This window comes from Triturus cristatus, chromosome 11 (genome assembly GCF_964204655.1).
Source record: "Triturus cristatus chromosome 11, aTriCri1.1, whole genome shotgun sequence".
NCBI lineage: Eukaryota > Metazoa > Chordata > Amphibia > Caudata > Salamandridae > Triturus > Triturus cristatus.
The window spans coordinates 850,344,447-850,359,214 of NC_140594.1; the positions used below are offsets into that span (position 1 = coordinate 850,344,447).

General features: G+C 43.0%; 1 protein-coding gene across 1 annotated transcript in view; it reads right to left on the bottom strand.

Moving 5' to 3' along the window:
• Positions 1-4,684: 4,684 nt before the first annotated feature.
• The window catches only part of GPC1 (glypican 1), a 349,563-nt gene continuing 339,479 nt past the window's right edge, over positions 4,685-14,768 (bottom strand). The window contains exon 9 of the mRNA XM_085634652.1: positions 4,685-5,296. Within this exon, the coding sequence (XP_085490778.1) occupies positions 5,082-5,296 (215 nt within the window). The 3' untranslated portion in view covers positions 4,685-5,081. The remainder of the gene's footprint in view (positions 5,297-14,768) is intronic.

The following is a 14,768-nucleotide window of genomic DNA, read 5'->3' on the forward strand; positions in this document are numbered from 1 at the left end:
GCAAGAAGATCCTAAGAGACAAAGAGAAGTCGAGAAAGGAATGGAAGATCTAAATGTGGGAATCCCCAAAAGAGTTCTCCAGTCCTTGAACATGAACTGTTGCGAGGCATGTTGGATTTCATTCTGCCCATCTTCCAATTTCTGTTGCTAATGCTGGCAGAGCTATAGATCGTATCCTCGCCCAGAGAGTTTATGTAAGCTCTGGTGGTGCTATAGTCTGTCTGCTCCAGGTCAGAGGGTTCTTTGAGCAGGTGCTGGAATTCTAAACGTGCTAGATGGGCCACCTTCAGACCCTGCAGTTGAAAGATTTCTTCTTCTGTCCCTAGGCATAATAAATCTCCAAGTGTAAACCCCCTCCCCATCTCCCGACAATGTTATGATGATTCAGGAGGATGGTACAGGAGAGGTAATTTCTAGATTAAAGCAAATTATCCACCAAACCAATTTCTCAGTGATATTGACAGTCATCTATGTACATCCTTCCAAGTTAGTTATGTCTATAACTATAGTATGTCTAGGCATCCGATGAACCACACAAGGGTGAGTGTTGCCCAAGAACTTGGCTGAATTGCTGCCACCATGCTCCCGTTATTCTGCAAGTATCATTTTGTCAGGGCTTCATGCAAGCTCTGAGGAGTTGTGGGTGTTCTTCCAACTCCACAGCCCAATTCTCCAAGAACAATACCAATATCTTGCTTCAATATGGTGAAGAGGTTTTTGAGGTGAGACAGGTGAAACTTCCTCCAGTTCAAATGTAACATGTCCCTGTTAAATGATGTACACTCTCACAATGTCTCTGGCCTTCTTGCCCTTGCATGGGGAGTTGACCCACCAAAACCCCCGGTATATTTATACCATCCTACCTTGCATGAAATATGCTCATCAGTTGAACCAGCACTTTGGTGAAGATTTTCATAGAGGGCTTGAACCCAAAAGAGGCAGTATAATCTAGCATTGATTTACCAAAACTAAAACCCAGAGATACTTCCTCCTGCCAACAAACTTGTTCATGCACATGTTTTCGGAAGAAAAAAACAGGAACCCTTTTTTGGCATGTTTCCATGTTGTAAAAGACTACAAGGATGAAATGGCTGAGGTTCCTGAAATCAGAATCATTATGAAATCTCTAGAGGAATTTTTACTAGCACATTTGAAATGACCACCTGCAAAGCCCATCTGGAGAGACCAATTTCACAGTTGTCTTACTTAGCAGTATCTTCACTGCTTCCCTCATTGCATTCTGCTTCTGTAGACCTCTAGGAGGAAATATCCTTAGCATTAACACTATCTGCTAGGCCCATTCCATGACTTGTGGAACCCAGTGTTTTGAAAAGTCGCACCACCCTAGAGCCTGTTGTCACTATTCTCTTGACTGAGCCTTAACTCCGGTGTCGTGAATCACCCCTCAAAGCACAGCCCCCTAAAAGAAGACCCAGCCACTGCTGCTGCAAATTATCTTGATGTCACAAAAAGGTGTAGGAGTATGCAGGTTATGGTACACAAAACCCATACAGCCACCAAAGTTGACTTAAGAAGAGACCACCTACCATTACGCTACTCCTAGGGGCTTAGTCTTCAGCCTGCTGGTTGACACTGCTGATTGTTCGTGACATGTTCCACCACTCAGGCAATCATGTCTGATACCCTTCAGACAAGGCCAGACTGGGAACACAGACCAGCCCTGGAAATTCATTTGGACCAGCCCCGCGAGGTGGGGTGAGCAAGGGGTGATAGTGAGAAGCACAGCTGCTGCTTTTGTTACAGCGGGCCGATATTGCAGCACTGCTGCAAAACCGTCCTACACCACTCAAAAACCGTCCCACCGGGAAAAAGCCTGGTGCCAGCTATGCTCCGGCCCTGCTTTCAGAGGAACATAATCAAGATGCAGCTACTGGTGAAAATTTCTGAGAATGGTGCAAATGTATTTCTTTCTAACCTTCTCCTGGGTGACTGTGGTACCCCAATCCACTCACTAATTCTGTCTCCCAGCCCAGAAGTAAACGAGAAGTTGCCTTTCTGGTGCTCTATCTTGCATCTCATAGATCTTCAGTAACGAAGAGGGACTGCCTAAGGTTCTTTCTCTGCACAATACCCTTTGTGGAAATATTCGCACACAAACACTACAACAGCATCCTAACCCTTCTCTGTCAATCATGCCAGGATTATCAAGCTCCTGTGTCCTACAGAGTCAGATGAGAAGAGGAAGTTTGTTATGTGGAAAGATCTTGTACATCCCGGCAAAAAGTGGAGAAGAGAGGACCGATGATTTTGTTTTAAATTTTAAGGTAGCATGATGCTGGATGCCAGAGGTCACCTCCTAAGCTCATCTCATTAGCAAGCACAGAGACCAAAAATGGTTATGGAAGGCTCACTGTACCACAATGCAGATTATGAGTGTGAAAGCGGTGTTCCTGATGAAAGAGAGCGTTTCTCATTCTGATACCAAAATCAGCATGTGCTGGACTGCATTCGGAATTAGGTGGTTATTTGTGCACCCCCAAAGTGGCAAGATCTTGAAAAATGAAGGAGAACTGAAAAATCTAAATGGCAATGGTATTTGCCTTTCCGGTATGCCAACATTGTAATTGCCTAAATACTGGAGGGAGGGACCACATTTTGGAACTTACTAAAATTATAAAATATAAAGCAGGTGCAGGGCTGGTATCCTGTAAACTGCTTGGGCTTGCCAGGCTGCTGGTGCTGGTACTGTGGTGGTATGATAAAGCATTAACACATTCTAGGAGAACAGAGGTTTGTGATGCTGTTCTCCAAGCAAATGGGATTTTTGTCTGATCATGGAGGGTTATAGGGTCTGTACCTTACTCACATGGGCAACTAACTTGATCCGAAATCGTCATTATACAATAACCGAGAAGCGTATACAGGTAGTCAAACTGATCACTCTTTCAGCTCAGAAGTCTTGGAATTTGTAGCATGTGTGCCCATCTCAATGATCTGCCGATGCTTCAGTGTTGGCCGTAGTGGCAGCCGCAGCCCGTGCAAGTAAGAACGGAGGGGCCGGGTGGGGGTGGGGGAATTTCGAGGGAAAATTAAATAAATAATTGATTTTCCCTTGTGGTCGTCTGTTGCCCCCCGCCCCCCCCCCCACCCAACCCCACTGCTCTTACCTGCACGGGCGGCGGCTGTGTAGTGGGAAGGGCATTCCCTTGACCGCAGTGAACAATGATATCACTAAAAGATGCATATTTAAGCCTCAGTCATATGACGGGTCAGAATGCACACGCAAAGACATAATTCCATGCCCTCCCCCCAGCATTGCACAAAAACATGTAGGTATCCCCTCAGCCACAGTTTTAAAAAAAAATATGTGTGTTCTATCCACATTAATATACACAGTCTTTTAAATCATAACATTTGCAGAATGAGCAAGCAAAAAGATTTCCTCTGGTCTCATTCTTTGTCACTTCTGTACAGTGTCTGATTGCACATTTTGTGTGTGTGTTTATGATCTTTCCATACAAAGGTTAGCGGTAAGAGTTTTGCTCAGTGAGCGCAGTCATTGAAGTGTGATGTCTTCTGGTATAGTTCAATAGCGCTATAGGTTGCTTGGTAATGCTAGAAGCCCATCTGCATCATTCTGTAACTGCAGGTGAGAGCGCGTTCTGCACTAAAGTTCAATGGCATGGTCCATAGTCGATAGTTCCAGTGCTTATCCATTTGTGGATCTTTGTGCTCACGAGTGTGCTTAGAGTCGTATTCCGTCAGTTGTTGGGTCACACGCAGAACTGCTATTTCAGTCAGGACACTTGAGGAAGAGTTTTGATGGACTGACGAGTAATGTCAAGTTCCCAACTTGGCCGTTCCCATAAACCGGACTGCTTCCTTGGGTGATGCATTCTCGTGGTGACCATCGCAGCAAAGTTCTGGTAATTTCGACTATGAAACTCACCGTTAACCGCGACAGACTGCAGGATTGCAAATTAAGTGAGGTCACAATGCATAGGATATCGGTAACCCTTCAGCAGGTATTTAGTTGATGGCAAGCTTTCGCAATATTTTTCACTCATAACAGAGTGACTGAAATAGGCTTGGATACATCATTGATGAATATGGCAATTTTGTAGGCTGGCACTTCAAGACGAACACCAGTTTCAGGAGGCAGATGGCACTTACCGTAGAGGGCACCGTGCTATTGCCCAACTGGCTATATGGTTAACTATGAAATACCTTATCCTTAGATGTCTTTGAAAAATGGGTACAAACATGAAGTGTACAACACTTAAACAATTGTCTTCAATTATTCTTTCTAGTATGAAACATGTTGGAAAAAAAGCAATCCTTTACTTTTGAGAATAAAATAAAAAAACAACTCCTCTTCAAGTAAACACATCTCCCAAACATGAACTCTCTTCATGCACATTCTGTCGGACTTTGAAATAATCTGCTATTTTTAGTCGACTGGTCAATATTAAGGTCACATGACTGCTTTACGAATATCATGCAAAAATCAAGAAACATCACAGCGAATCGTTTTTTGAGGCGCAGTGCGCCATTTTGTCCCCTGACAATTCCAGTGACAAATTTGACTGTGAATGCTGTACAATGGGTTAGAAATGTCTAGGCTATCCCCACCCAATGGAGTGAAACAATGAAAAGTTTTAGCTTTATGGTAAGTGGTCGTCTTTAGACACATAGCGCACCAGTATGATATTCACGAAGGCAATGAGGTCATCAGAATTTTACAGTAAAACAAAATATATAATTTTTTTAATTTGAACCTATTTCAGCTCAGGATAGGCGTGCTTTTAACATCTGTATTCTAAAAACGATACTGTTTAACAGTATTAGGTGTCTGCATATTTGACTGCCAATAAGTTGAAATATTCCAGGAAATCGTACCGACCCTGCTTCAGTTAAAAGTTTGTTCATGACAAAAATACTGTTAAACCAAAAAACAAGGGTGTGCATTGAAGAACCCAACACGCAAAAGACAGAAGCAGTCAACTCTGGCACTGCCAGCTATGGCGGTGACTGGTGAAATGTGTAGCGTCGAGGTCAGAGTGAAGGATTCACCCACAGTCCGCGTGGTGAGAGTTAGAAACCAACGACGCACCATGGTATTAAGTTGTAAAAGAAGTCACAGTGAGCAGGAGGAAGAGGAAGAGGAGATAAAAGGAGGGTTGGAAGGCGCAGCTCGCTCCAGGGACACCTTGTCCAGCTTTCTTTGCCACAGTGCGGGTGTCTGACTGCTTCTTAACTGTGCTCTTCTCGAGTTTTCTGCCACACACATCGTCGAGGCAGCCACCACCGCTTCCGGAGCCGCTGAAGTCATCACCTGCACAAAACAGAGGGCACATTGTGTGAACCTGATACCGGAACTTTTAGTGTTTAGAGGTGCCCTCCTGCAAGTTAATGCAGGACTATAATACCACCCCCATACGCTTTGGTATAAAAACAGCAACGATGAACAGAATAAAAACATTGAAATTGAGACCCTCTCGAACGATCACCCAGGTGCCACCTATCATTATGGGCTCTTATCCAGGGCACAAGTCGAGGGCACGAGACGGCGTCTTTTCACAGGGTGGGCGCTGTTTTGCCTGCCAAGATGTTGGGCCCCACAGAAATATGCTGAACTCCAGCAGCAAAGGGGCTTTGCTATCGTAATTCCCTTCAAAAGAAAGGGGAGGTAGAGGTCAGAAAAACAGAGGACTCTGCCTCCTATGCGTACTGTAACAACCAAAGAGAGTCTATCCGTTTGTTTCGACTATCTTTTTACTCATAATACTAGGTAGAAAACAGAAAGTTTTCTTAAAATAACCCTCACTCACCAGGGTTTCCCTTGGTGGCATGCTTCATCATAGGGTTCTTCCCATCCCGCTGCGGAACGGGCGTGCTGCAACCGTCGAGTACGTGGGTGCACTTTGATCATATAATATGAAGAATTGGGAGGTATGAGTGGGAGGGTCTTATCTAGTGAGAAAAAGGTTAGAAATACCTGGCTAAGTAGGGGAAATGATTTATTCTTACCTCTGGCTGGTATGGTTAAAAATGGGGGAAATTGAAAAATATGCGGTTATAAGCTTGTATTTCAGAGGTCTACATGTTTCAAGCCCTACCCCAGTGGCACAAGGGATCATTAGGTGGTCCTGACGAAAAGCTGTTTGGCTGACTCTGAACCCAGTCCAGATAACAAAAACTGGGAGGAACTGAACACACTAAGATAAAAACAGCATTGCATGGCGTAATGATGACAGATTATTTAAGGGCACCCGCTGCTCCACAAGGTCTCATTGTCAAGAATGAACACTTCATTTTTCAACATGACAACATTTTCAAAAAAGGCTGGTCATTAATTTCCTTGCACTATACTAGGGTCTGGCTCATTTTAGTTAAAAAAAACAGCCACACACATCTCCCAGGAACTTGAAACCGAAATTCAAACCATCGAAGTGCATTTGAAATCTTACCAGTCGGTCAGTTCTCTCAAGAAGAGACTAGAGGAACTAAACCAGACCCTAAACAATATTGAGACATCACTAAAATAAAGTAATTTTCTAAAACTGAAAAAAGACACCAGCAGATGCAGTCAGGATCAGGTGTACCCATATATTTGGGAAGATTACGTCCTGTCAGGTAGAAACCCAGGGTACAACACTGGTGGTGACTCATCCGACACAGAATCCAGTAGCTCTGGTTACAGCTTGGGTAGCAGTAACAACTATTGTAGCAAAAGGAATTTTAGGAGGGGTTTTGGATACAGACCCCCCCAGAGGTTGGGGTCCACACCAAGGTCCCCCAATATACCCAGTACCATACTAGTATGGACCACCCGCAGCCCAGAGACCACCAATATCTTTCAATTCTGGTACACAGCCCTCCAACTGAATACCTGCACAACCAATTTGTTCATTTTTTAGGAACGTGCCAAGGTCCTCAAAGGGGAAGAACGCTGAAAAGAACCCGAGTGCATTGGGCCTCCAATCCAGATCAGACCAGGGTATCCAACAGGAGCATGACAAACACACAACAACCAGCCGGGAACGAGCCTGCGACCAGTCTAGTGGTCAACCTCACTTAACATCTATTTACGGTCCCTCAAATGGAAATTTTGAAAAAAGGGCTAGGTTTTGTCACTAATGAGAATTTGGGGAAATTCAAACTGAGTTGTGAGATCAACAACTTCATCAGAAAACTCAAACTAAAGGCTTTCTTCGCTAACAAACAGGTGGAAATAGATACCCAAGATGACACCAGTCTGAGGGTAAAACCCAATTTCATCTCCCCTAGTACATCGATTGCAGTGGAACTCCTGGCCTTCGAGAAAGCGGTACGCAAAGACATAGCTGATATTTACCTTGGCAAAATCAAAGTATATCACAATACAATCAAAGAACAGAAACTGGCAATAAAAAACCTAGCTGACCATAAGAGTCTAGTTATAAAACCCGCAGACATAAGAGGAGTGGTAGTTATACAGAACACCGAAGCATACCGGACAGAATGCCTACGTCTACTCAATGACACTAGGAATTAAGAGCCACTTACCTGAGACCCTACTGAATTCTTGCGAGTAAACATAACATGCATGAAAGAAGAGGCACTCACACACAATTGGATTTCCCGGAAGGAGGGGGAATTCCTAATCAATAAATACCCGGTGACTCCATATCTCTACACAATCCCTAAAATACATAAGAACCTGACTCATCCACGGGTCGACCGATAGTATCATTAATCATTTCCATACTGGAAGCCCTGTCCAAATTTACAGACGCTTTTTTGAGTCCTATCATCCAAAAAACAGATACATACCTCAAGGATACGAAGGATGTACTAAGACTCTTACATGAAAGACCTTTCAGCCCAGAAACAGAACTTCAGATGGGACTGGACATAGGAAGTCTGTACACCAGCTTACCACAAACGGACACATTGAACATCATTGAAGATGTGTTATTTGAGATAGACTGTGATTACCAAGACCCAAGAAACGTGGTAATGGAGTGCTGTAAATGGGCACTAACTGAATTTGTTTTTCAATATAAAGACTCCCTATATCTACAGAAACATGGGACCAGCATGGGGGTCTAGAAAAACGGTTAATGCTGTTCCTTAGAAGAGAGAAGCAGATAAAAGGGAATATAAACCAACCTGACCAGAATAGTTCAAAGTCGGGATGTTGGATTAGAATGCCCTCACACACCTGGTAGGGTGTCATGCTTCATCATCAGGAAGCTCGTTGTCGGGTCGGCGGTGCAATACCCGACTGGCTCCCTATAGTAGGGGCACTTTAACAGCATGGGGAGCACCTTTGACCCAAGCATAGCAAGTCTCTATGTCCATCATCTTGAAAAACATAAAATCTCTTCTCTCATCAACCTGTACCTGGCACACATTCATATGTGGAAGCAGTACATTGACGACATTCTCATTGTTTGGCAAGGTAACAAAGACAATGCTCGCCAGTTCATAACTTAGTTGAACAGACAGAATGACTTCTTCTTGAAGTTCACCCATACCATCATGAAAACGGAACTAGTATTCCTAGATCCGAACATCATCCCAGACAAGGGCCTACTCAAAACTACTACCCATATAAAACCTACGGCAAAAAATTGCTTACTCTTATTTGACAGCTTTCACCCCAGATACCTGAGAGAAAATCTACCTTTCGGACAAATCCTGAGATTGAGATGCAACTGAACCAGGTGGAAGGTTTGGTATCTAAACTACAGAAGAGACACTACCCATCGAAAATCATTTCCCGAGCAATGAAAAGGGCTAAAAACAATGACAGAGAGGGTCTCCTTGAGTCAAATCCTTCTAAACCAAGGGAAGAAAGACAGATCTGCATTATGACATATAACGTAGCATCCAACCAAGTCAGCACAATAATTAACAAGCATTGGTGCATTCTTAACAGTGGTTCTCTTAACTTTTCCAAACCTACATGGACGAAGTCTCAGGGATATGGTGGTCCACACCAGACCATGCGCAAGGGACGGCTCACGAACAAACCAGTGTTTCCACCCCCTTACAGGCCACCACTCATGTGGCAATTGTAGTGTCTGCAAACTAGCCAAAATAACAAAACAGCTAACATTCAACAAAAACACAACCTGGGAACAGAGACAATTTACTAACTGCAACTCAAAATATGTCATGTACATGATCACTTGCCCGTGCAATCTCCATTACATAAGGATGATGACTCGCATTGTTAGGACCCGGATCTGCGTACACCGCAGTACTCTGAGATGTGAACGTGCAACCACAAAAATGTCAGTCTACTACATAGAGAGAAGACACACAGTGCAAGACTTACATTGGACCATTCTTGAACAGATCCGCAGTGAATCCCAACTGTTCGAGAAGAAACAACATTGGGTGTTTAGATTGAAAACTCATATGGAGGGATTGAATGAAAACATACCCTGGAGTCATATTTCCTGAGTTGACCAGTGTCACAATAAAGATGGACTTACCATTGCATGGTACCCACCACCAATGCCACCAGACACATACTTAGTACCAGTTTATAGGATCCTCTGAGGATCGATTTAGAATTTAGCTTGACCATACATAGATACAGGTGTTTAATAACACCTTGTTTCAATGATAAATTCTTTGTAGCAAGTTCTTGACAGGGATCATTGATTGATGTTCCCATTAGAAAGAGCGGATTCACCCTGGTTCGATTCCCCGTTTTTCTAATACATTTTTGGTAATTATTTTTCTTTTTTTAATTATCACTCCTTTTAATGCATTTCTCTTAATTCAACAAAATCTGTGTAGTCCTTTGGATCGGAAACAGCCCGAATAAAACAGTAGACTCCCCACACCTGGGAGCAAGACAACCAGGAAGTAGTTCCATCTCAAGGCAGCCATCTTAGTAAGTCAGTTCTCTAGACTCAGCCGGCACAAGGACGCCAACAACCTTGCCAGGCTTTCTGTCAAATAGACAGTTTCGTACGAATTTCGACACTGTCGGAGCCGTGGGACGGCTAACTCCTCAGGGAGTAGCTTTGAAGAAGTAAGTACGGCAAAGCCGATATGTTTCCCTGTCTGTGTATTACCTTGTACTTCTTTTCCCATAACGCGGGACCCTGTGATTTCTTCTTTCTCATGCGAAGTCTGACTAAAAGTGTCTCTTCCACGTCTGAGCTCATGAGGCCATAATCTGGCGTAACATGTATGTTCTATGAATTTATATCAGCCTACAGTCACAATCTAGACTTCGCAAATGAACACTGTTGCTGGCATCAAGTTGGCTACGTTACGTGTATGTGAGTGCTGTTTCTCTGCTTTGCTATGCTTTTACTAATCACACCTTACTTTGGGTAGCACCTAAACGATATTTTTCACCGCCGAATAGCGAAAGAGAAAAATATAGCACGTGTTCTACATGGTGATGTGTTCCAAAACCTTTAATAGTCATTAACATGATAGATTAATCTTTTCTCTCGTATCTTTTCAGATCCATAAGAAACATTACCAATTGGGTATTGTATATATATTTTTACTCATTCAAGAATACTCGCACAAGAGTCATTTTCCGATAGGAGTGGCACAAGGGATCATTGGGTGGTCCTGACGAAAAGCCTTGGGGTAGGGCTTGAAACATGTAGACCTCTGAAATACATGCTCATAAGCGCATGTTTTTCAATACCCTCCATTTTTAACCATACCAGCTAGACGTAAGAATAAATAATTTTACCTACTTAGCCAGGTATTTTTAACCTTTTTTCTCATTAGATAAGACCCTCCCACTCTTAACTCCCTATTCTTCATATCATGTGATCAAAGTGCTCCCATGTACTGATTGGTTGCAGCACGTCTCGTTTCGCAGCGGGACCGGAAGAGCGCTATGATGAAGCAAGCCACCAAGGGAAACCCTGGTGGGTGAGGGTCATTTTAAGAAAACTTTCTGTTTTCTACCTAGTATACTAGTATAATGAGTGGAAAGATAGTCCAAACAAATGGACTGACTATTTTAATTTACAGCCAGGCCCAAAACAAAGGCATAAGATAAGGGGCGATCAGGCCTCCTTTTGTTCAAGTATCCTGGCTGGCAGCTATCTGGAACCGCACACCTAGCTGCAAATGCAATGCAGATGTAACAAAGGCTCACATCTTGTTATTACTTTACAGGTACTTAAGAGAGGCATGCTTTTGACTTTGTTCAGCCTCTCTATATAAGACATATGCATGCACTGTAAGAATGTCAGATGTGTTGGTCTGTCCCAGTATTTACACAAATAATTTAAATACACTATTTTGTTTTATTTCTTTTATAGTACTACTCATCACAATCCAGGGTGTCATAGCGCTTTACATCACATGTACACATAGATAATAAGTCATATGTGTGTACATCAATGTATAGGATGTGTTACAAAAGACAGTGAGGGTTACAAGGTGGAGTCACACACCCTTCATAACTTACTGTGCTATATTAGAAGGAATACAATTTATGAACTGCAAGTAACAAAAAGATCTCTGTGTTGAAAGCAGTAACCCACTTACCCATTTACATAAAATAAAAACCTGTCATCTGTGTGTCACATGATGTGCTTTGCTGGAGGCATATTAATGCTTTGTGCTACTTTGATTCCAAACTGGGACTAAACATAACATCTCTCCAGCAAGGTCATTAACCTCCAGAGTTATCTTACCATTATTATTATTCCCAAAGATTTACTAGGCACACAAAGATCTATTCAGCGGGTGCCTTAACCCCATAAGCTATTTTAAAATGAAGACTTTGCAACCAATTAGGCAGAACAGATGTACTGCCATGTTTATTCTCCTTGGCAATTTCTTAGTGGCAAAGTTAAAAAAAAAAATGTACATACCTGTAAACTCACACGGCGCCACAGTGTGACACAGCATATCGGCTCCCATCACACGGTCACCCGGTGAAGAGCCAATATCACACTGTAGCAGGTAAAACGAGCAGAAAACCACTGTAAACAGTGTTTTTGCAGCTCGTATTCGAGAGGCTTTGAACTGCCGATGTCATTTAAAGGGGTGTGAAAACACCCCAGGACATCTGCACCAGCCTCAGCAAGCTTTTCTTTTTTGGAAGGAGGGGGTGGGATGGGGTTCAAAAGTGCCTCGTCTGTACTTTTCGGTGTGAGGCTCCACCCCTTTCAAGGCCCCGACCCCTCCTCAGACTGTGACACTGTTCTTCAAGGTGGCAGGTATGAATGTATAAGTTGAGTCCCTGATTTTGTGTCGGGGTTGTCACTTTTTTGCCACGACTCTGACGCAAAATCTCCTTTGTTAAAATTGTAATGTGCTCCAAAGTACTCATGATAGACTTGGAAAACATATGTGTGAGGTCTTAAGATCTGATGTCACTTCTTGTGATGTCAGTTGCTGTGATTTCGTGGGTTGTGATGCCACTTCCTGTGATGCCACGTGCGATGTCTTGCTGCGTGATTTCACATGCTGTGATGTCACATGTCATGATGTGAATTGAATACTGCCTAACCTATTTAGTCCCTCCACTTCTTTTTTAGGACTTGTGTCGCGCTCTCAACCAATAGGTTTGGGATTTGTCAAGTTACTATATTTTCTCTTTGGTGTAGCGAATAACTCTGTGTCTTGTGACCTGTAAAAGAAAGGTCTGCTGTGGTTGGCTGAGAGCAGTACCCTCATCTGACTACATCGAGGTAAAATGGAGCCTACAGCTTATCTCACAGAGGAAGGAATCCCTAACTGAAATAATCAGTCACAATTTCTTTTATGCAAATACATGCAATGGCATGGTATGCACTGAAGCCCCGGAGGTTTGCACCCTTTATCCTTTGTCTGAGAGATACTTCGTTTTTGTTTAATTTCTTTTTATTAAGATTTTTAAAAGATTATATTAATCTAGATGACCTGAAATATGGCAACATCCTACTATACTATACATCATTTAGACAATCTGCCACAGGTCAGGGTTTAATTACTCCTACTCCCACTCTTACTCCTGAAATTTTACAGGAACTGGAAGAAGATTTTACACAAGCTGAGGTTGACGAGGCTTTACAGTCTATGGCATCTGGTAAGGCTGCTGGTCCCGATGCAATTCCTATAGAATTGTATAAGGTTTTGTACTCCGAGCTATCACACATACTTCTGGATTTATTTTTAGCAGTACAATATCATGGTACTACACCCCATTCTTGGAAAGACACTAATTTAATTGTTTTTTTGAAAAAAGGGAAACCATCTGTTAATCCAGCCTCATATAGACCTATTTCTTTGATTAACACCGACGAGAAATTATACTCTAAAATTATAGCCAACAGGCTATCAAAAATAATTGCTTCCTTGGTTAGCCCATGGCAGCATGGCTTTATTCCCGCGCGTGGAACAACGGATCATGTGCGCCGGGTGATCTCCTTATTTGATATTACCGAACAGTTGGGGGGTCAAATGTCTCTGATTTTACTAGACGCACAGAAAGCCTTCGATCAGGTTGAGTGGGCTTTTCTTTGGCAGATTCTAAATTCTAATGGCTTTGGTCCTCGTATTCAGACCGCCATAAAGGCCATGTACTTACAACCATATACAACAAGCATTTACAATGCAATGGTCTCGGCAATATTATAGGTAGAGCTATTGGTATTGCTCATTTTTTTATCATTTTTGTATCCCTAAATAAATGGCATTGTCATTTCTATTGGCATTAGCTTTTTTTGCATATGTGATACCTATTGCATTAGCAGAGAGAGAGTGAGGTAGTGAGATAGAGAGAGAGAGTGAGGTATTGAAATAGAGAGTGAGGTAGTGAGAGAGAGTGAGGTAGATAGAGAGTGAGGTAGTGAGATAGAGAGTGAGGTAGATAGAGAGTGAGGTAGTGAGATAGAGAGAGTGAGGTAGTGAGGGAGAGGGATGTTGTGAGGTAGTGATTTATAAGCATAGAGTGATGTTGTGATGTAGTGAGATAGAGAGAGAGGTAGTGAAAGAGAGAGTGAAAGTGAATTAGTGAGATAGAAAGAGTGAGGTAGTGAGATAGAGAGTGATTGAGGTAGTGAGTGAGAGAGTGAAGTTGTGAGGGTGTGAGCTAGAGAGTGAGGTAGTGATGTTTTGAGAGAGAGAAGTTGTGAGATAGTGAGGTAGTGAGATAGAGTGGAGTAGTGAGGTAGAGAGAGTTATGTAGTGAGAGAGAGTGAGGTAGTGAAAAAGTGATGTAGTGAGGGAGAGGGATGTTGTGAGGTAGTGAGATGTAAGCAGAGTGGTGTTGTGATGTAGTGAGATAGAGAGAGGTAGTGAAAGAGACAGTGAAAGTGAGTTAGTGAGATAGAAAGAGTGAGGTAGAGAGATAGAGAGTGAGTGAGTGATGTAGTGAGTTAGAGAGAGAGTGAAGTTGTGATATAGAGAGTGAGGGAGTGAGAGAGTGAGGTAGTGATCTTTTTAGAGAGAGAAGTAGTTGAAAGTGCATTTGCTCTGAGCTCATTCACGAATACAAATAAGTGTTACAGTACTTACATTTACTTTTTAATTGTGTTCTAAAGTGGAGAACATGGACTTCATTATATTTGTGCTGAAGAATCGCAGGGCTGTGGCTACGAGAATTGGCCGGGAATGCGGTCACTGGTTCGAATACAAAGATTGGCAGGGTACAGAGACTGGCTGGGTACAGAGACTGGTAGCGCTGAGATTGGCTGAGGGTGCAGGGACGTGCTGACTGGCTGGGTACTGCATCTACAGAGGCTGGCTGGGGGTACAGAGACTCTCTGGGGAGCAGAGGCTGACGCACGTCATCCTTCCAATGGCCAGGCGGCCACTCCCTCACCGGAGAGGTAAAA